General features: G+C 42.4%; 1 protein-coding gene across 1 annotated transcript; it reads left to right on the forward strand.

The window, feature by feature from the left end:
* The first annotated feature begins 5,834 nt into the window (after positions 1–5,834).
* COMTD1 (catechol-O-methyltransferase domain containing 1) lies at positions 5,835–12,378 on the forward strand. The gene is made up of 7 exons (XM_008642843.2): positions 5,835–6,006; positions 7,305–7,441; positions 8,435–8,540; positions 9,315–9,433; positions 9,696–9,750; positions 11,086–11,219; positions 11,975–12,378. The coding sequence occupies exons 1-7, from the start codon at positions 5,925–5,927 to the stop codon at positions 12,125–12,127; spliced, it is 786 nt and encodes a 261-aa protein (XP_008641065.1). The 5' UTR covers positions 5,835–5,924; the 3' UTR covers positions 12,128–12,378.
* The last annotated feature ends 11,229 nt before the right edge of the window (positions 12,379–23,607 follow it).

The raw sequence follows: 23,607 nt of genomic DNA on the forward strand, positions 1-23,607 counted from the left end.
GACGTACTGCAGGCTTTGCAAGTGAAGCAGAATGCTCCACTCAAGTTGTGTCTATTTCAATCACATGGGGACCATTTGTAGGAGCAAATTAATGCTAAGCTTTATTCCTCAGTACTAAACACCCATTGTATCACTGTCCATGCAGTTGTTCCAAGTGTGAGGCTGGACTATGACCTGAAAGGAGATAAAAGTCTGACACCTGTTTTGAGGAATTCAATGTGCCTCTGATACATGTATTTTGACTGCAAACTCTCTTTGTCAGGAGAACTGCTCCTATCATTGGATCTGTCAAGCTGAGCCACCAAACAAGCCATTTCACTGGGTCTCCCCCAGTCAAGCTCAATTTGAGTTTTACAGTCCTTGATACTTGTGGGATATTGTCATAGAAGCCATTAACGTACTTTGCACTGGGAATTATGCTGCTTGGCAGGGGCTATCTCTCCTCACGATACCTGCATGTCCAAAGCTGAACCTAGTCTTGTAATGAGATTGCAAAAAGTAGTCATATATATTCAAAATGTTGGCCTGTAAGCCAGTAAGGCCTGAAAATATTTACCAATATGTCAAAATGCTTCTAGCTGAAAACCGTTTCTAAACCATTCGCTGTTTGCAAGTTTAATGGCTTAAGGCTTATGGGCTCATGAATCACCAGCTTTCTTAGCAGCAGCATTTGAAATGTTGATATCTTAGCCTTGAAATAGATGTGAAGGTACCACAGCCTTTACAAGCTGTTATCAAAAGACATACTTTAAAAGCTCCCACAAAAGACTGAATGCAATAGAAGTAGCTGAGCAGGATGAAAGTAACCGAACCAACTTAGTTAAAGTCATTGTTCATGTCTGTGTTTCATTTCAGTGATCACCCTCCAGCTGGACAATGAATCATACTAAAGGAAGCTTTGCTACTTACAGTTTGTCTGACAAATAAATCCAGATGACTTTAGAAGCAATGATGAGTACTTGGGAAATTATTAGTCTTATTTCAAATTACTGAATTCAACTACAAAAAAAATTTTGGAGAGCAATTCCATTTATCACAAATTAAAAAAAAAAAAAAAGATGGTACCATTCTTAAAATTTCAAGATTTTCTCTTGAGAAGATGAATGAACATTCATGGCAAAAAAATTGCTATAGCAGATACGTGTGGAATGAGTATCTCTAAGGTCAAGGAGGTTATGCTGGTAAATGGCATACCCTGCTTTACAGAACTGCAAAATGAAATGTTCGGCATAATACTGGAGAGATAACAAGGATGGAACAGACAAATACATAGCAAAAACAATTAGAAGAAATAAGAAATTTCAATTGTGAATAAAATAATAATTTCATATACAGTCCTCTAAAATACACCACCAAGTGATTTATCTAATTCTTGCAAGGGCATATACACTTTGGAGTGTAAAATTATAAAATATACACATTTTTCATCTACAACACCCAAGATAGATTAATGAACACATAAATATGGTAAATAAGTTCTGTTTCAATTTTAAACAAAGATATTATGAAAACCTATTAAAATAGAATAAATAAATACAATCAAATGCTTATGGGTTTGCTTATTTGTGAATATCTTAAAAGGTAAGGAATTCATGGCTTGATGTCTTTTCTGAGTATCTGGCCCAATCTATGCATGCATTCATCCACAATGTCAGTGCAGACAATTTGCCAATATACCTCTTCCCTTCTATCTCCTTGAACCAGGTTAAAATCCCAATCTGTATCAAACATTTCTCTGAGGATGGCTAAGATCAGGTCGGCCTCAGCTCTACAATCTTTTCGCTCCATCAATATAGATAAAAATTACTATTTTGGCTATCACTCAACCCATAACTCTTCATTATAAACCTTCATTTCACTCCAAACCCTCACACACAGCTATGCAAAAACAAGCAGAAATATTTTGATGTATTTCCAAGGTTGTATGCTCATCTTCACAACTAAAAAGCTTTGTCTAAGGTCTCATTACCTTGCTTACTACAACTTTTTTCCCTAGCTCTCATCTCATTCAAATCCCATTCACCCAGAATTTCAATTCAATTAGCATTTTCAGCAGTTAATCTGACCATAGGAATGCATAAATGCATTCTTTGTTTCTCCTTGTATTTGGGCTTTTACTCATTCTGCACTCATATCTGAGGTAAACTTTTAAACAGCTCCAAACTTCATTTTCCTTCCTCCTGATCACTCCTTAAAACTTTGTTTTGATTTCTTCTAAGAAATTTGAGTTAGGCTACTGCCAAGCACGCTGCTCAATACAATCCAATTCCTCATGCTTCCTGTCCATGACCATGGTTTTACATTCACATTGTAAGCTTGGCTGTCTTCTCTTTCAGCTGTACACAAGCTTCAAACATTTTTTGACTTTGCTCACTAAACTAAATACATGTAGCATTTACACTTGCTTTTCAACATTTTAGACAAATGTTGACGTGTTTTAGAGGACTGTGGGACTGCTATCCTCACTGTAAACAGAGGAGAACAATGTGCAGATAACTAAGATTTAAGTAAGCAACATTTAAATTATGCTTGAAGCCACACCAGCAACATTGCAGCCCGAATGAAGCAGACACAACATGCAACTCCATGGAATGCTTTCCAATGTCATAGGCCAATATAGCTTCAACAAATGTGTAGGGCTTATTTCCAACGAGTTGTGCTGTTCAAACATGCCTATACACACTTACTTTTGGGGTATCTGTGATACACAGTGATTTTCCAGCACAGAGCAAGTATGATTTCAGAAAGAGTCATCTATAACCACTCTGGTCCACATCTATACCCTGGCTGTCCACACTGGACAGTGGCTGAAACCCCCACAGATTTTACTTCTTTTTAGTACAGCAGCAAGACAATCAAGATGCTCATATACTATTCTTTACCACCACCTTGGAGCAGGCCACAGAACATCACCTGGGAGGCACAGCCCGCCAGAACAGGCTGAGTTCAGGTAGTTGGCACATGGAAACACAAAGAAAACCAACAGAAAAAAATGTAAATTATGAGGACAGTGAAAGGAAACAGCTTATTATACTCAAGGCAAGTAATTTGGCAATTTACAGTGGTGCTTGAGTTACTAGGCATATGTAAAAATATTTGCAAATGAAAGGCAGGAACCCAGAAGTGAGACCAGCCTTATCAGTAGGCTAATACTTTACCAGTCCCATTTCTACAATAAGTCTACACAGATAGATGACACCGAGGTAGATGGCATTCAACATTCTCACATAGAAAAACACTCCTGGAAGGAAGGTTCCAGGAGAAGAACAGGCTACTGCATATATCAATTACCCAGTGTCTGTAAAACCTTGAATAGATTATCAATATGACTAAAGTGAGGATTTGTACATCCTGAGGTCAGCCACTATCCTGTCTGTCGTACTCCATATGTTTTACAAATGCAATCATGTTCTGGCTCCAGCCTGAATATGCTGCCGAAACACTCCTACCCTTTCAAGAATTAAGTTCCAGAGAGAAGGCACTTTCAGGCACAGCAAATACGCCACTGACTACAGCACTAGGAGCAATCCTGATCTCCCATGAAATCTGTGCAACTGGACTGACCTTACAAATATAGGGAGCAGTGGGGTTTGTATCCAAGCCCATATTACCATTATTATTTCTAGGTAGCCTTCACCTTACTTAGCACAAGTAGTAGGCAGAAATCTACCAAAATGTTTCAATACTCAGGTAGCCACAGCACACTGCAAGCATGCATCTAATAAATCTGTTAATCAAAGTTTCCTGTTCAGTATATATCACAGAGTTATGTAAACTGAAAACAGAAATGGCTCAAAGAAAAGCTGATGGCTCCATTCTATCCAGCTAGAAGATTTCAACTCTTTTGAGCCCCCTATAAAAGTATTTTATTATATCTTAGATATCTGAAAATCAAATTCCTTATCTAAAGGAAACAACATGTTGGCCAGTACAGAGATATAGTAGAACACCTGACTGCGAGCGAAGTAAGCTATTACTGATTAACAGCTTGGGTGTGGGAGGAATTTCAGAAACACATTTCAGTATGTTAGCAATTCAGCTCACCAATTCTCTCGGAGCTTTCAGAAATATGACGTTCCCAGAGATGCCCAAATGGGGCATCTCGTTGAATCGAGAGGTCAACACAACACTGGAAGCTTGCACACTTCGTGCGTTTCATTGAACACAGTAAACCGCAGTTCCTCTCCCTTGTGCTGCAGTTGTAGAGAAGAATCACTAGATGGAGCCGCATCGTCACAAATCTGATTTATGGCCGCTGGAAGAGTTGTTGCCTCCTACAGTTGTTTGGCCTAAAACTGACACGTTCCAGCGCATCCTGATTACTCATCTTCTGAAAGACGGGATGAAATGCTCTCATTTACAAAAGCAAAATGTACACAGAGAAAGTGACGAGATACTGAATGGAAAAAAGCCACCAAGAAACCAACAACACTCACAGCTTTCAAAATCAAATAAATTTTAGAAGTGAACTGAAAGTTATTTTATCTGCCAAGACAGATCATATATCTTACTTTGGTCTGCAAATCAGAAATCACAGCAAACTCCCTAGTGAGTGGCACGATCAGTTGCTGCAAAGGAAATACAAGAGCTCTGGGCTCAAGTCTTTGTAAATAAGCTGTAACACACACTAAAAATGCAGTGATAGGCAAACCTATTTCCCATAAATACCCTGTGAATATATTTAATCTGACACTTAAGATGTACTCAAAAAAGAATCTTTTTCTTCTAATTCCCCTGACATTCATTTTGCTAGCATAGGGAAATAGTTGACATGTTTTTATCCAAACCTACCAACACACAATTCATCTGGCTTTCTAGAGATGGACTATGTGCCAAAAGGGAATTTTTACCTGCTTTCATCCTACATCTGTGGAGGCCAGGTTGCAACTCAAGCCATTCCTATGTATTCCTCGTCTGTGTGCAATGTCAATAATTTCATCTCCCATAGAGTGACAAAATGATAGATCTCCACATTTTGCTCGTGTTTTCTAAAATCCAGATATTTCCAATACTTCACAAAATGAAAACCAAATCCCCAGCCCATATCCAAAAGGCACTGCAGTGTCCTTTCACAGAAGCATGAAGAAGTTGGTTTTAGGCTAACATAAAAAGATTACACAATCACTGTTAACTTATAAACCAACTCCCTCAGCAACAGATCCGGCCAGGGAGGAGATCCCTCAACAAGGCTGTTAAGGAGTGGCAAGAGCACTGCTCCACCTCACCTGGAAGGTGCTGCAGAGGGGGCTGAAACAGCAGTAGTGGAAACCAGGCCCCATTCCCCCTCTCTTGGAGAATCTTCCTTGACCCCCTTCACCTGGAAACTCACAGGTCACAGGACAGAAATTCCAAAAACCTTACATGCTTTTTGACAAGTAAAGCTGAGGCTCACACCTCAGCTGCAAAGAAACATTTGTTCTAGAGGTAGGAGAGAGCTCACTTCTTGGGCTTGTTGGAGTACCATGCCTCTTACGAGCGTATTTCTGTGAAAAGCTCTTCCATCAGAGCCTATTACCAGCTCACACGACACTTGGATGTGTTTTAAAACGAAGGCTGCCGTGAAACTGTACCAGAACCAGCCTCTGAGAAGAGACGGTGACACAAATCCCAGGTGCTGTTTTTGTCACTTTACACACCACAACCGAGTATGTCACCGAGAGGAAGGCACGCACCTCCCGCGGGTGCCCCACCCTCTCGCCACCCCAGCCGAGCAGAGCCCAGCACCGGGCACGCCGGGGCACAGGGAGCGGAGGAAACCCCAAGACCAACCCAAGCACCGCCGGGCCACTACCCACGGGCAGCGCTGCCCCGCCCTCCCGGGGCGGACCGCACCGCCCCGCACCGCTCCGCGTGTGACCAGGCCGGGCTGCGCCGCTCCCTCCCACCCGCCGCGCCGCTCCGCTCCGCTCGCTCCCGACTCCAAAATGCCGCTTCCCAGCGTGCCCAAGGAAGTGGCCGTCGGGACGGCGATGCTGGGGGTCCCCTTTGCTACGGGTATGCTTGCAGGTAAGCGGCGCCCCCCAACACCCGCCACACGCACGGAGACGTGAAGGCTGCGCCCTCCTCGTGTCCCCACCGGGGACGGGACGGGAACCGCAGCGCCCGGGCAGGTCCCTCCCAGGGTGGGAAGAGGTCGCCGCCGCGGGTGCAGCCCGACGGCCATCGAGGGAGCAGAGCCCTTGGGGCTGCCCTGCGGGCAGGGATTTATTTCGCTGAGCTGCGGCAGTAAATAACACTGATGCTCTTAGAGCCCAAGCCGCTCCCTGTAATCCAGCTACCGCAGTATGGGGCCGGGCCAAGGTCCCAGCGAAGGCGAGGACATGCTCCCCCGTCCGGCCCCTGCCTGCATTTGTTGGGCCGGCCCGGGAAGGCCGGGGTGCGGTCCTTGCGCACAGCATTGTGTAATGGTAGCAGTTTCACTTTCATTCCCCGGGGGGCAGCGAAACAACGAGCCCACGATCCAGGAGGGGAAGGAGACTGGTGCTGGGTTTGTAACGCGGGCACTTGGTTGCTTATCCTTCCACTCCAGGCAAGTTGTTGAAATATTCTACATCTCGGCCTGATCGTCTGTAAAATAGAACCATTAACAGAAAATAAACCCCTCAAAATAAAAGTGTTCTGTTGTAACAAACAACTACCAGGAGATGTGGAAATGAAGTTGTTGTGATTTCTTTAAAATATTTGATCCATGTGGTAAAAGAAACATCGGGCATCAAAGCTGTAGTCAGTTCTGTATTTGAGTAGACCTGTACTAATCCTTCAACTTTCAGCATCTGCTTTGTTTGCATACCGGTTTCATGCTAATCAAGCCATTGATCTCCCCTGGCTGGAGGGCAGGACAGTGTCATGAGGAGAGCACAGGGTTTGAGAAGACGCATCAGCTGATGGGCGTAAAACCCGGCAGCCTTTATTTATCTGCAAAACAAGGGCCCCAGAGTAAGAAAATTGTGCTCCCTCATTCATGTTTCTCTCTTTAAACTTGCCCTTTGAATTTTGATGGGGTTACTTCTCCTGTTAGATTATCGCAGTTTGTAACCATCACAGTGACCACTGAACAACACAGTACTGAAGCCTTTCCCTTTTAGGCTTTGGAGGCCTAGGCTGGACATCTTAAGAGGCTGATAAGGAGGAGGAGGGAAAAAAAAGATAGTCTACGTGGTTGTCCAGCTATGTTACGTTTTTCCATTTTCACAGCTATTTTAGAGCAAAGGACATTTAACCTTTAGTAATACTTCAATCCTTGCTTCATTTAAAACGGCAATAACTGAAAAGTATAAAAGTTATTATTACTTATTTTTTTGTAGGTAAAAGATACCCTTCTTTAGTTTTTGGGACACCCAAATCATCCACGAGTGGGATGATTGGAAAAAGCAGTCCTCTCCGGCAATACATACTGGATCACTCTTTGCGGGAACATCCAATTCTAAAGAAGCTGCGTCTGGTCAGTATCACCCACACCTCATCCTGAACTGCTGGGAGCCTGGTCACATTTCCTTCCTCTGTCTTATTTGCGTACACACTGGGGGGTTTTTTTTAACTGGTAATACCCAGACTCTTCAATGTTCAGGGCTACCTACATGACTATTTAATAGTATTGGCATACATTTTAGACATGTCTTTCTATCCTCGGCTCCCAAGGCCATGTGTTTGGGCTGCTCTTGATTTGGACTTGAGCAGATGACTTCTGTTCATTTTGTTTGGCGTATAAGGAACCTATAGCTCAGAGAGATGATGTCCTTCATCAGGCTCCAGTGCCAGAGATGAGACCAGACATCCTGGCTCAGGTTTGAGTCATTTCAGGTGAGACAGACTGTGCTTGTGTAAAATTAAATGCTAACTGCTGGAACAGGTTGGTTGGAATGATCTCTAGCAGAAGAAAGGAAACAGGAGGACATACTTTCCCTTCAACTGTTATGGCACAGCTCTGCTTTTCCCGTTGCCCATTCCTCAGCACCAAGAGTGTTTCCACCCTGGGACAGACACAGCTTCTCCAGGTTTGCATTGTGTAGCCAGAACTACTTGGTCTGACCTTTGGCAGACATTAACCCAGCAGTTCATTAAAGCATTCAGCATGTCTTGAAGGAAGTGCACGTGTTTGCGTAAATTCACAGAAATAAAGGACTTTCACAGTCAAGGTTCCTCTATGATTCTTCATTAGTTACAAATGTTGCTGAGTTCGAGACAGCCATGGTAACTTCGGAGCATATTACTGCTTTGAATATCCACTGCTTATGGCACACACAATATCCTCCTTACTTACAGTTAAATTCAAATCAATTTCTGGCTCATAGACGGAGCACGAAGCCATCTGAAATGAGAAGGCAGAGATACCTGTTTTCCCTGGAGTTTCACTGGGTTTTTTTTCTTTTGGATATTGGTTTGGTAGATTTGGGTTTTGTTTCATGTGATGTGGGGGTTTTTTTGCCCTTTCTAGCTTACTGCTGATCATCCCTGGGGCAGAATGATGGTGTCCTGCGAGCAGGCTCAGCTTATGGCAAATTTGGTCAAGCTCATTAAAGCCAAGAAAGTTATTGAAATAGGTAAGAGTGTCACTTTGTGGTAAAATAAAACTCTTGACTATTCTTCTTAAAATACAGCCATGTTTAACATAAGATATCCAAATACAGTAAGGTACTGCATACCTGTCAGCAAACAGGTGGGGAAACTACAGCATGAAAAGGATTTTCTGATTTGCTCTTGGTTGCCACTTTGTCTAACTGTGCATTGAGTAGTTCTGGCATCAGCATGGATGGCTCATCAGTTCTGAGGCAATCTGAAAAACTGAGATCAATAGATCTCTTGAGTCTTCAGCAGTTGCAGGACAGGGTGTCTTCTGTCCTTCCTGTATCAGTTTCTTGCTAGAAGAAAATACTTTGATGCACAGGCCCTGTACCAAATCCACTTTGCTTGATGCACCTATGTTACCAGGATGTCGTAAAAGATAGACTGATGCTGAGACGCCAGGTATGGGTTCCCACCATCTTCATTCTTGGCCTGGCGTTAAAATTCCCTGGTATTTTGCTGCTCACCCAGTCTCTCTGGGTTACACATGCAAGATGAGACTCTGCCTTGTCTGTCCATAAGACGTTTGGAAAAAGCTAACATTGGAGTTTGCTAAAAGATTGATTTAAAAAAAAAAAAAAAAGTAAAAATTCCTCCCAAGCCACTATTACATTAAAATGGAAAGAAAAATCCTTACTGTCTATTAACAAATTGCCATCCTCGATTCCTTCAGAGATTTTATTCCTGAAGAGAGCCCTGTAGTTCTTTTTCTACAATACAGTAGGTGTTGATGTCTCTTATGATTTTCCTAGGTGTTTTCACAGGTTATAATGCCTTGAATATGGCACTTGTCCTGCCAGATAATGGCCGAGTTATTGCCTGTGATATAAATGAGGACTATGCCAAAATTGGAAGGCCACTGTGGAAGGAGGTAAGCAGCATCTCCTGTTACACATTGGGGACAGCTGCCTTTATATGTGAAGAGATTTCGGTGTTTTAGACTTGCACATTCACACAGAAGTATTCTTATCATGAAAGGAGGCTGATAGAGTTCACTTTGGGACGAGTAAGTGGTGTTTGGAACCTAAAAATAATAGGAAAACTATCTGAACACAAGTCACTCCCTGAATACAGCCTACTAACAGGTTATTTCTTGACCACTTTTATCAACTCTCTGTTCTTTTTCATCTTAGGCAGGAGTAGAGCATAAAATTGATCTGCGGATTAAGCCAGCAATTCAAACGCTTGGTAAGTAACCCGAAATAACAGATTGTTTACTCTTGCCTAGAAATAGAAGGGGGATACAATAGTAATGAAATTTAAAACCAAATATGGTTGTGAACGTGACCCTTTTTGCTAACAGGGAGGCAGCTTCTCTGATATTAAAAAGTAAAAATCTTTAGGAGTTCACAGTTTTGCTACCTACTAACAGAGGAAGCAAATGCTTGTCCTATGTAGTGGGCTGTACTGGTCACTCACCTGTCCTGTCCATCACTTGGTTTAATCTATCGAGTACTATTGTCAGCTGCTTCTGGGAAAGCTGATTAAAACAGATTAATTAGACAAAGCCAAATTTCTCTTATCCATTGTCCATTCTAAGCAAGTATTCCTTTGTTAAGAGAGGAAGAGTTTCCTGAAAGGGCTGAGGTGCAGGAAAGTTCAGAAGCCGATACACAACTTAGGCTGAATTGTGTTCAGAGAAGTTCAAATTTAGGATGTGCCAAAAGCGTGCAAGGCCATAAGTAAGGCAATGACTTTTCTCGTTCAAGGAAAGAGAAAATGTGGGGCAGAGGAAATACTAATAAAGGTTCTGAAAATGCAAGAAATTTTCTAGGATTGTTGGATGCAGAAGGTTTCCAACAAAGGTGTTTGATGGATCCACAGATCCATTGATAACCTTGTATTACTTTCAAATCTGTCCTTTCTAAAAGAGACAAATATAACCAGTTTGCTGGTATGCACACTCCTTGAAGTCTATCAGCTGCTTTGTCCAGGCATTGCTTCAGACAAAAAGGTCCTCTGCGACTGGCAATTTGGAATTCTCAGTCAAGAAGTCTGTTCAGGAGAACTTATAACTGAATTCTACTTGCCTTGACCCAGAGAGGAACTACTTATAGCAATTTTTTGCTGTGATAAATATCTCTGACAGGATTTGTTCATGACCCAAGTCATGGCACTTGATCTGCAAGGAGAGATTAGCATTTAGAACCTGTACATAAATGTGAGAAAAATTCTAATCCACTCAAGAAAACAGTTGTCAGCTGAAAAAAAGCTGGAGGTATAGAGTATGTCCAGTTTCAAAAGTGCTTGACTTGTTTTTACTCTACCTTTCAGCAGTCCCAGCTGTATCCTTCAGGTTTGGAGCTACTCCACAAAGTCCTAAGCATGCAGAACTCAGTAACTGTGTGTTTTATGGCATACATAATGTCTAGATTGGTTTCTGTGGGATAAGCTTTTCTAGTAATTACCTGTGGAGGAATAGGCTGCCTGGTCAAGGCAGCAGAAAACATTAAATAAGAACTTTGACACAAATGGATTACAGCACTAACCAGGGTGTAATGACTCACTTTGTTGCTCATCTAGATGAACTGTTGGCCAGTGGAGAAGCGGAAACCTTTGACTTTGCTTTCATTGATGCGGATAAAGAAAGCTACAATGAGTACTATGAAAAATGCTTGCGCCTCGTAAAGAAAGGGGGAATAATAGCTATCGATAATGTAAGTACTGCAGTTCTGATGGTAATGCACGTGCAGTTACTGCTTCTGGCTGTGGGAAAAGAAAAAGAAGTCTGAAAAGTGGAATTCTAGTAATGTGATTTCTGACCTGCAATTGGGTCGCCAATTGTGACATGTTTGTCCATGTAACACAAAGGAAAAGAAAATTGAACATAAACTCCTTAAGTAAGCTACATAAAACACTAATATAAGCAAGGAATAAAACCCTCTAGAAGTAAGAAGTGATGTATTAAAATTATGTTAGTACACAGTGTGTGATAACAGAAACATAGAAATGTTTTTGTAATTCATTACAGAGAATGCTCTGTATTATTCTGGTTTGTCTTGTAGTGCATTTATCCTATGTACAGTACTTACACAAGATCAAAAGTAGCACTTGTAATCAGTAACTATTAATAAGTTATCAATTAATTACTTTTACAAGAAACAAATTATGTTAAACTTCAGGCACCTTTGAGGTTATAGTGGCAGCTGAATAGGGGCTCTTAAAAAACCTATGTTTAAAGACATCTTTTTTTATTTGGGCTTCCGATCTACAGTAGAAATACAATTAGCAAGTTCTGTGGACTCTCAGTCCCACTTACTTACAAGAGTTCCGTGTCAGAGACCATTTGATGTCTGAAACACAAGAAACAATATTAATTTCTAAAAAAATATGCAGGAACTTTTCCAAAGCTTCCTTTGTGGTCCAAGGACTGTATTGGAACAAATGAGGTGCATATTTCTTTTTTCAATAGGTCTTTTGGAATGGAAAGGTGTTAAAACCAAGGAAGGATGACTTGGCAGCGCAGAGCATCCACCGCCTCAACGAGAAGCTTCTCAGAGATGCACGCATCAATATCAGCATGCTCCCAATAGGGGATGGAGTCACATTAGCATTCAAGTTGTAACTCGAGGAAGCCCAGCAGATGGGAAATAGCAAGCAGCATCAAATCATCAGGAAAAATGCAGGTGGAACAGTTACCAAAATAGTGATTTAATCTATATCTCCACTGGATAGCATAGCCTGGAAAAAAAGACTTTAGAAGCAGCAGGATGATAAGGGCAGCTAAGTAGAGAAGAGATTTATTATAAGATCTATCATGGTTTCTTACTTTAATTGTAATAAAGGAAATAAACTTATGTGAAATTGTCCTTGTAAGACAGTGGTTGAAAAATTCCCCCTCTATAGATTGTCCAAGTGACTCAATACAACAAAGTAATTTTCTGTCCTAGAAGAGCCTCTTGACCAGTGGAATAATCAGTCAGTACCATCAAAAGGAAAAGAAGTGGAGTTTACTAATGTTTATAGCCATAATAGAAAAATGGATTTTTAATGAAATTACATCAAGGAGATTGCTAGCCTTCTCAGACTAAAAATATTTTAAGTCATTCCTTATCTTTGAAGGGTACTACATAACAAGCCTCAAAAAAAATCTGAAAAAAAAAAAAAGCTTTTTAAAACCTTACCAGAGGATAAACAGTATTCGCAATACTGTAATTGTATTCTCTAAAACCTTTGTGCACAAGGACTGGATTTCTTTAACCTAGGTAACAGTGCAGGTAGATTTTTTTAAGTCAGAATGAGGAAGAGCAAATGGGCAAGAAGCAAACCAAAACAATTCTCCCTCTTTCCTGTCTCCCTCCCACTTGTCCCCCAAAGAAGCAGCTTGCTAGTTGCTTGTTTCGTAGAAAGTTTCAAGCACAGAATATTGGTGGCAAGCCTACAGAAGGATTATGATTGTATGAGGATGCAAAAGAGTTGTTAACTGGCTATTCAAATCGTTACTGCAAGCAGAGATTCCCTTCCCTGGGCAGTATGTAACAAAATTTCAGCCTGCAATTCTTTATTACAGATAAAAATTGATTAAATAAGGAACTGAAAGTAGGATTTTACAGACAGAAGCTTCACTGGTAACTGTTTTGGGGGACTGATAACACTGAAAGGGTATCATATGCATAGAGGAAAGAGATCTTCAGATTTGTTGACCTCCTGAAGGGAAAGTCTGTCAGAGCTAAGAGGATCCTCCTTTCATTTGCTTAAGTAATGCACTTGAATGACTCAAGGCACTGGGGTACAAAGATTTCAAGTCTCAGAATTGTTAAAACTGTCTACTTGGCTCATATTTTTGAAATTTCAGCTGGGTAGCTTGAGTTCTAGTAAGGGGCAGAGGTTCAGAGCCTCTGGGTCTTGCCTGTCTCAGACACTTGCTATAGTATACTGCAGTGGAGAGCAATGAAGAAAGGAAGCATTGCCTGATGGCTTCAGAGTGGGGTTACGACTGAGGAGATCTCAATTCTATTTCTGTCACTTCCACTTAAAACCCTGATTCAGCAAAGCATATCAGGATGTGCTTAAGTACTTTGCTGAACTGAGGACTGACTGCAAAATCCATGTCTGGGAGAAGGCCAAGACAGGGTGCTTGTGGCCCTTAAATGAGAATTTAAATAGGGCATAAAGTTTGCCCAGTTTCTTTTTCTGAGTACAGATTTACCTTCAGAGCTTCAAACCTCCGCGCTCCTCAAATTTCTTCTCTGCATAAAAGAAATAACACCTTATTAAATTCTTAGTGGTTATAACAGCTCTCAGAGTGGCTAAAGGAGTGTGCAGAATCATTATACATTTGCATGCAGAGCTTTTGGCCATGTTCTAGTTTACAATTTTACTTTGTCAGTAGATAACAAAAGAATCCTAAGGGTTAAAAACACAAAATGGAACACTTTAAAAGCAGGGGCATCCTCTCAAATATTCCTGCTTTCAGAGGCTATAGGCTGATAATAATGAGCAAGCTACAAGCTCTTAACAATACATACCCTGCCCTAAAAGTACCATGATGGCCTTTCACAAACAGGGAGAAGTCATTGGAAGATCAATCACAGACTCGACAACTGTTTTACTATTTTTCCAAGTTGCAAGAACCCTCTCAGTGAAGCTGAGCCAAAAAGGGGCAAGCATCATGAGTATTTTTGCAAGAAATTGTTAAATAAGAGTTTAGCAACATTCCAAACCAGATACAAGCACTCACAGTTGATGAATTCAAAAACTCCTATTCCTTGTGTGGTGGGAACTAGCAAAGTCCCCATTACCTGTGCTAGAGGATGACCTTTCAAGTGCCTAAGGCTGAAGCCATGTGCAGCAGCCAGCTAGCATTTGCCTCTGCTTTGGACTCTTCCATTTTAAATATGCAGATCATAATGTGAGTATTTCATCAAATCTGTCTCCATCCTGATCACCTAATTACCATTAGAAAGAATAGCAATGTGTCCCTAAACTACAGATTGATGAGCCATCTGTAAGCTGAAACAAAGAGCAGAAGGAAGCTTAATTGAATCAAATATTTAGAATACATTATACTATCTTGTAGTTACTCAGAAACTGGCCTTCTCTTCAGGCTTCTGTCCTGCACATCTGGAATTCATCACCGCTAACTGCATTTAATCCTTCAACCTTACTATGAAGTGACTGCTGATAATATATAATTATGGTTTAATTCAAGTGGTGAATCAGCTATGGGGAATTTGTGGGGGCAATGGGAATTTAGACTTCCATTTGCTGATGAGAATGGACCACCCAATAATGCAAGGCAAGTCTTTGTCTCTCTCTAATGGAGATACCATGAATGGAAGCTCATGGGTCTGCTCACCCCTCTCAGGTAATACACCTGCCTGAGCTACTGCTTGCACTATAAAGGCTCAGGATTTTCTGCCCCTGGAGAGGAGCTGACCCAGGGGCACAGCTGTTGCCCAAACCCTCACACCCAGCCGTTCCTGCAACACCGACATCTCTTCTACTTGCAAGGGATGACCCCAGAGGGGCCAACACAGGTGACAAATGTACAGTTGGGACTTGCTCAGAAGCAAATGGGGCTGAAGTATGGTTCATTAAACAAAAAGCAATGACAACAACAAAAACAACAACAAAGAAAAAAGAATTCCCCCTTATGTGGTAACTCCCAGTAGCCACCATGAGAATTAAAGCATACAATCCTAACTGCTGGTTGAGTATCTCAATCCCTGCTCCAAAGGTGTCACATTCAAAATGGTATGGTATATTTATGCGGGTGACAAGGAAGGGAACCGAAGTTTAAGAGTAGACTTTGCATCTCTACTAGCTGATTAAAAGAGCAGGACTGAGACTGGATGCTCGGAAATCTAGAGAGAAAGCTGCCCCAAAAAAAACAGCTAATTGTCCAAGCGTAGACACAGGGTTCAAGGCTCAGGTGCTTAAGGCTCTGCATTTTCAATACTGCAGCTTTTAATCCTGCTGGGACATTGGAGGACAAAGCAGGGAGTATCCTCAGTCTCTCATGTTACTAAAGAAAGTAGTGGCCTAAAGAAAAACTGGGCTACTGAGTATAGCATAACTTACAGGCGTTTGTTGAACCGCTGACACTGCCATCACTCCTTTTAACAAACTCAAGTTGTTTTCAATCTATCTGAATTCAGTCACGTTATACACAGACAGCACTTTCTGCAAATTGCTGCTCATGGAAGACAATTAGCCAACTTTTTGTGACAAAGCCCTTAGGATACAGGGAAAGGAACATGAATATAAACTTCATCCAAACTCCTTCCTTTGAGGCATGAGCAGTTCCCAGAAACCTTGCAGCTCAGATCTGAGAGACATGCCATATCTCAAGCACTGCGATCTTGATATTGGAGTGGTAACAGCAGAAAGTGCCGTAAGTGGCTCCTTTTTGATGATGTAGTAGCACACAGTTGGCTGCATCCCTGCTTACATTCTCTTTATGACTTGAAGAAATCAATTCTAAATGGTCACAATGGGAGTAAAAGAGCTAAGAGATCAGTACTGTTTTAAGAGACTTTTCTCCCTGTGTGCTGGGTTGGGCTGGGGTAGAGTTAATTTTTTTCATAGCATCTAGTACAGGGCTATGTTTTGGATTTCTGCTGGAAATAGTGTTGATGTTCCCCTCACTCCACCATACCAAGGAACAGGCTGGGGTTGCATGAAAAATTGGGAGGAGACAGAGCCAGGCCAGCTGACCCAAACTGACTGAAGGGATACCATATGGCGACATGCTCAGCATATAAAATGGGGGGAAGAAGGAGGAAAGGGAGACATTCAGAGTGATGGTGTTTGTCTTCCCAAGTTATGTGTGATGGAGCCCTGCTTTCCTGGGGATGGCTTTCCTGCCTGCAGATGGGAAGTGGTAAATGAATTCCTTGTGTTTACAGCTTCTGCTTTGATTAAATTGTCTTTATCTCAGCTAACAAGTTTTCTCATTTTTACCCTTCCAGTTCTCTCCCCCATTGCACTAGAGGTAGTGAGGGAGCAGCTGTGTGGGGCTTAGTTGCCAGCTGGGGTTAAACCACAACACCCTGAGATTAATACAGTTTGGTTTTACCCATCCCATCTACTGGAAGTGCACAGGTCTCCTCCATTGTGGCACCACCATTACACTACCTTAAGGAATGTGACCATTGCCGAGCAGCTCCATCCCTTCTTCCAAACAACAGCCAGACGAACACAGTCAAATAACCTAAAGCTCCCCCTGTACAAAAGATCTGGCCCATCTCTGAGTGATTTGCAGCATGTTTGATTTTATTGCTCGTTCCATTTCTACAGGAGAGGCAGCACTATCATGGCCTTCCCAGAATGAAAATGTGGAAAGTCACAAATAAAACAAGAAGGGTCTTTTGGGAAGGGATTGCTGATGACATCCCAAATAAATACTGAGCAAGGGAATGACAAAGCTGATTCTTCCCTCTTTGCAAACGTAAGAGCTGCGAATGAGCGCTTCCTGCCACACTGAGCACTGAAGTTTCTTCAGAGAAGCTTAAAGAAATTACTTCGTTTCCTAACTCATCAGTTGCTCTGCTCTCTGGTCTGCCAAGCCCTTTTCCAGGGCTGTGGCATTTCTTTGCTGCTGCATGTTGTGCCAGTGATTTACGCTAGATGAAAAGGCTCTTCACGAGTATAAAGCATTACCTCTGCATAATTCTAATCACACAAAATTGGTCTCATGCATTTGCAGCTACTCATGCTTTCCAAGTCACCTGTTTTATAATAATTTTAAAAGCAATGTTTCGAAAAAGGAAATGAACAAACATAAAACCTGCAAAAGAGGGAAATTAATGTAGGATTTCAGACAAGTTATTTATCTTCCTTTTTGGCTTAGTGCAATACTGTAGGGATAAACACATAACTAGCTGCTTTAATATTTACTCCTATTATAAGAAAAATAAACATTGCTGATAAGTCACTGCTTTCCAGGATTAGATTTCATATTTTAGAGACTGCTTTAAATTAATGCAGAAGCAAACATTATCTTTTCTTTTTATTCATATATTTCCCTAATGAGTTCCAAGCAAATTGTGCCTACTTATATTTTATGATTTTAAATAATTAAAACATTTTATGGAGGCAACTAAAATTCTCCCCAGAGTTAGCAGAAAGATTATTGATTGAACAGATCTCGGGCTACAAGGAAAAAAATATTATTTAGTTTAAAGGCTCATAATTTTATTCCTATTCACCTACTAAAAAACCAAGAGACTGCATTTTTCCAGCAACCTTTTGATTTATGCTGGGGTAGGGACTTGGGTTATGTTGGTGAGATGAAAGTAGTAACTTTCTGACATCATGAAATTAGATTTCAGAAGATAGTTAATGTGAAAGTGTTATTACTGCTGTCACAAGTAAATGCAATACCTAAATACTAAATAACACCCACACAACACCACAGCATTCATTACCCAAGATAAAGTCTCACTGTACATTCACACCACCAAGAATTTTAATCAAATCCACAAATACGAAACATCAACAGAAGAAATCCACTCTCAGAGAAGACTGGTTCACAGGATACCCAGGCTGTCCTGTCATGTGGCATGGCCAGAGAAGTCCATAGGGTTATGACCCACATGTCTCTGGCCTGTAGCACAACTCCCAGCAAGAGGGATTCTTCCAGCATGAGAAGAAAAACTAAGAAACAAGCCACAACAACAGAAAAGAACCAAATCTAAAAGAGACGAATGCATTTTAAAACAGGTGCAAAGAAACCTTCACAAGAAGGGAAATGGGTGCCTGCAAATTCAAATAGAAATAACAGCTGCAGGTAAAATTTAGACTTATTTGTAAGGAACCTCATGCTTGTCCATGATGTCACCTTGTATCTTCTGTTGTGTGGGGTTTTAGGAAGCAAACATTACAAGTTTACATTTAAAGGTAAGCAAAGCATGTAACTCCTTGGACTAGCAAATAAACCAAATGAAACAAAAAAGGGCAGCCAACAAACCAAAAAAACCCAAAACCAGAAAAGACCCAAAACACCTATAATACTTAGCTCCAAAATGCTGATTTTGAGCATTATTTTTACCCTGCATTGCATGTCCAACCATTTGCTTGCCACAGTGAAATTCACACAGGCTGTGGCCCACAACTCTCAATGTTTACTTCATAAGGTATGTATTTTTCCATGTGCCTACCAGAAGTCAATGCTGCTGATACCTGCTACAAATGAAAACCTGGAAAGCAGGAGGAGCAGGAACAGCTGCAATGAGTAGAACTGGAAAGCTTTGTCAGACAACAATGGACACCTTTGAATTCAAGCAGAGCAGTAAGGACTACATGGGGTCCGGGAGGGAGTGGGCAATGAGATCTCCATGCTGCTCTGTGTGGAGGGACCCACATCTGCCTCCACCTCTGGCAATGTTCAGCTCCACAAACAAGGTGAGAAAGGGTCCCTCGGGTGCCTTCACCAAATTCCACCCAGCTGCCAGTGTCTCCTCAGCTTCCTGGACACATCAGCAGGGTTTTGGTGTGTCGTTTCCAGTGTCACCTTCAACATCCTCCAGCCATCTAAATGTCAGCTGCTATAAAATGCTCTCCCAAGACACTTAATCCATCTTTTCTATACAGTGTAATTAGTGGGGTTGTGCCAAAGCAGAAAGCCACAGTTAACTGTGCAACTACTGTGCCATCATGTATTATATCAAAGAGATTAACACAACCTGAAAAAAAAAAGCAGAGCCCTCCTTGGTTTCCTGTAAGCAGCAGAGCTAGATTATATTCCAGTGAGCCTCAAAGACATCCCCAGTGCAGCAGAGCATTAATTCACTATCAAAGTACAATTACAAAACACCACACACTAGGTCAAACTCCTGACAAAATGATTCCTGTACAAAAATTGGGAGTTTCTCCACAGATGTGTAGAGCCAGCTTCTATACCATCACCTCTGGGTCTTCCCACAGCTGTTGTGGATTTCAGGCACAGTCATTTCTTGGGAGCTATTCCTACCAACAGGCAGTAGTCCCTCTCCTCAGGTCAGGAGAACCATCAAGACCCCATAAGGTGTTCTGCAGAGGGTCTGTGCCACAGTACCAAAGGTGAGCTCCCTTGGCCCCTATCAAGGACTGCTGCATGGGATCAGACCTATCCTCACAATTCTGAGATTGATGCAAGTTACCACTGAAGACTAACTTGAAGGAGACAAAAGCACAAGATAGAATTTAAGTGTTGGCTCTCTGGCTGTTAAATTAAATGTTTCTGTCATTACAGGACAGGTCTCAGGTACCATCAAGCCCATCTCACTCCCCTCCCCCATGCAGCTTTGGTTACTTTGATGGCTGCTACCAAGTTTTCCTTTCTTCATTTTCAATGTAGTCAGTCACATACCATATATTGAGTAATAACCTTTAGCTCAAGTTTAAGTTCAAGTCTGTATTTAAACTTCTAGACATGGACTATGGTAAACTCTTAAGGAACACTTTAAGCATGCAGATAGGGTCTGTCTGCCTGTTGACCTTAGGAACCATTTATGGTCACGTCTACAAACTACACTAAAGATACACGAGTAATGCCGCAAAGCTAAGCATGGACAATGTTGCAAAAGACTAACCTTGCACAAGCAATCTTAATTTTGACAGCCCCTATTGCATGTAGGCATTATAATACAGATTTTAATTTTATGATCAAACATTTCTGCATTCAACCTTTTATGTGGTCCTTCCTGACCTTATTGGGTTTCATATTACTTTTTTTGCCTTCAGGCTAATAAAACGAGAACCTATAAACAGGAAAGTAGCTGGCTTTTGGTAGCCTGTGCCAGTGGAAGATTCCTAGGTCGCAGAGGGGCCAAGCAGCTTTGTGTTGTGGTCGCAGTTCTCTAGCTAAAGAAGTAGACAAAATCAGGGAATCACCAGCAGAAATTACAACTGCCTTTTCTGTATTTAATTATCTTAACTTTCTTCTTTGGGTTTATCTTACTTCCTAAAAGAAAACTGGACTGTTAACAGCTACAGCAACACTGAGTCATTTCAGCTAATTTCCTGTACTTTTTCTCCAAGGGATCAAAGGCTGTAAGTCAAAGGGAAGAAAAACAGAGGAGAAGAACAGGTTTTCCACAGTTATCCTGTGAAGGAAAGGATCAAAGTTAAAGCCTTTCTTCTTCTGGAAAGTTTACATTTTGACTGCTTTTCTGCTCCTCAGTCCTTCTCTCCCTTGCTGCTATGCCGGTTGTGCCTGTAACCCTGTCCTCAGGTACCCACCAGCTGCTGTGCAGGCAGCTCAGCTCACGGACCAAGGCGGGCGTGTACCCACTCCCACCCAAGGCCAGCACAGCTGCACTCTGCCGTGTGGCTGCCAGGTGCCTCATCCCCACCAGAACAAGCACATGTGACACACCATGAAAATCCAGGAAATCACAGACAGAAACATGAGAGCAGTCTCATTTCATGAAAAGAAACAGCTTAACAAAAAATGTTTATAAGGCAGCAGGCTCGTGCTTCCCACAAGCCCTGCTTTGCCAAACCCAGAGGGGACCCAAGGCCAACCACCCCACTCCTCTGGCACTGGGGTGTGCTGTGAGTTAGGAGGAACTGTGCCTAGGAGAAGCTGCTACTAATGACTATGGTGAGACTCCATGGTACATTGCTACAGCTGCCCACAAAGAAAAGGAGATGTTAGGAAATGGGACTCTGAGCCAGATTGTTTTGGAACAGAGAAGGTGTTTTAGTTAGATTGTGCTGTCTTGGCAGGGAGACTATCAAAACTCCTGCATCAGTGCTCACTCATGAATTCACCTTATGATGGGCATGAAAAAGTTAAACCAGGGGAGCTTCAAGCTATTCAAGTTTACTGCAAACAATTTCAACACAAGCTCATATACCCTAAACACAGAGAGGACTTCTGCTACAAAGCATTAAGACTCACCCAAAAGCCTACCAGTGTTGCATCAGGACTGCATGCTGTACCAGATTTCCTAAGGTACTTCAAAAGAATAATACAAAAATAAAATATTTTCTCAAACACAGTGGAAGATCAGCCTCCTAAGACTACAATATAAGCCTACACCCACAGTAAATTACAGTACCATGAAGAACTATTTGCAAATTGCAGTTCTCTTAAAAACATTTCATAAAACATTGATTCCTGAAACACAGACACCCATTCACACTCACCTAGTACAATCTTTGTCAGGGAAAATTCTGCAGCTGACAGCATAGAGGGCCACCGCCTCTGCTTGCCACAACCATGAGAATGTCTGTCAAAGCTGGTTCTGTTCAGCCCAACAAATGAACCTCCCAGGTATGACAGCAAGAGCTGCTACGTACTCCACCATAACGGGCAGTCTTCTGTCAGGGCTAAAGGACACACACTGCACACCACCAGCAAGAGGAAATAAAAACACCCCTACCCTACTCCCCAAAGCACATGCTGCCAATTATAGATGTGAAAACGATACCAGGTGTCTCTTGTGATCAGTTGCAACCCACCCAAACCACTCTACAAGTTACCAAGGGAAAAATTCACCATGTCAATTTGGCCTGGGCTCAGGCTCAGCCCCCTGCACCAGGGCAGCTGGCAGTACACCCATTTCTCCCACTCCCCAGGAGCTGAGGGGTTCAACACAACTGGCAAAGAGGTGTTTGCATGCTCTGCTTGGAGGGGAAACAAAGCCCCAAAGACCAACAAGGGTCCCCAAAGAAGACAAGGTGAGGCAGCATCCAGGAGAGGCGGTGGGGAGCCTGGGGCAGCAGCTGATTACCCAGCACCATGGATGCACTAGTCATTTTGTTTTTTCCAGGAAAGACAAATTTTGTATGTTCATGAACAAAACAGCCCAGACAAAAGTTGTCTCTCCTCCCCATCCTCAACTGCAATATTCTACACAGCAGCTTTCTAACAGCCCCTCTGTGTGAAGGGGATGGTGTCACTCCTCACAGCAGTGATGACCACTTCTGCCCCCATGGCACCAGCAGCTCAAATAGCAAAGGCTGGTGCTTCACAACAGCATCACAGAACCACAGAAACAATTAGGTTAGAAAAGACATCAGAGATCAACAAATCCAACTTGTGATAACGCCCCTGTGTCAAGTAGACCATGGCACTGAGTGCCACACCCAGTCTTTTCTTAAACACCTCCCAGGACAGACCCTCCCTGGGCAGTCCATTACGATGTTTAATCATCTTTTCTGTGAAGAAATTCCTTCTAAAGTCTAAGCTAAATCTCCCCTAGTGCAGCTTGAGGCTATGTCCTCTCAACCTGTCACCCGTTGCCTGGGAGAAGGGACTGACCCCAGCCTGGCTACACGCTCCTTTCATGTAGTTGTAGAGAGTGGTAAGGTCACCTCTGAGCCTCCTTTTCTCCAGTCTAAGCAACTCCAGCTCCATCAGCTGTTTCTCATAGGACTTGCCCTGTAGACCTTTCACCAGCTCTGTTGCCCTTCTCTGGACACACTCCAGCACCTCAATGCTCTTCCTGAATTGAGGGGCCCAGAACTGAACGCAGTACGCTGACATCACCAGTGCTGAGAGGGACAATCAGTTCCCCAGTTCTGCTGATCACATTATTTCTCATACAAGCATGGATGCCATTGGCCTTCTTGGCCACCTGGGCACACTGCTAGCCACATCCACATAGGACAGGCCCTTAGCAGACTTGCTGGGCTCTCTTCCCTGTCCCCATGCTCCAGTGGCTTGATTGACACTTAAATTAATTACAATTAATTGCAACATGGGGGAAGAGTTTGTGAGCTACCCACACTGTAGCAGTGTGAGTTCCCTGGGCTGCAGCCATGCGCCCACACTTCTAACACGCTCTATGGCCAGCACAGCATCGGTCCAGCCCTGCCACACTGCCTGATGCCACCAGACATGGGAATATCACGGGTCAGCAACATTTCAAATCCTCCCCCTTTGCCTGCTGGGTTTTGGCAGCTGGTGTGCCCTGTCCTCCTGCCAGCGAGTGCTTCTCATAACCGAGGGTGGCCAGAACATCTCTTGGGAAATCAAGGTATCACGAGCCATCTGGGGATTTCTTTTAGAAAAGTATTGTCACGTCAGGAGCAGAGCTGGAGTCGGAAAGATAACTTGTTGCGTTAATTAATTCTGTTAGACAGGGGACTGGATGCTCCCAGGAGCCAGCT

This window comes from Corvus brachyrhynchos, unplaced genomic scaffold, assembly GCF_000691975.1.
Source record: "Corvus brachyrhynchos isolate BGI_N302 unplaced genomic scaffold, ASM69197v1 scaffold279, whole genome shotgun sequence".
NCBI classification, from domain to species: domain Eukaryota; kingdom Metazoa; phylum Chordata; class Aves; order Passeriformes; family Corvidae; genus Corvus; species Corvus brachyrhynchos.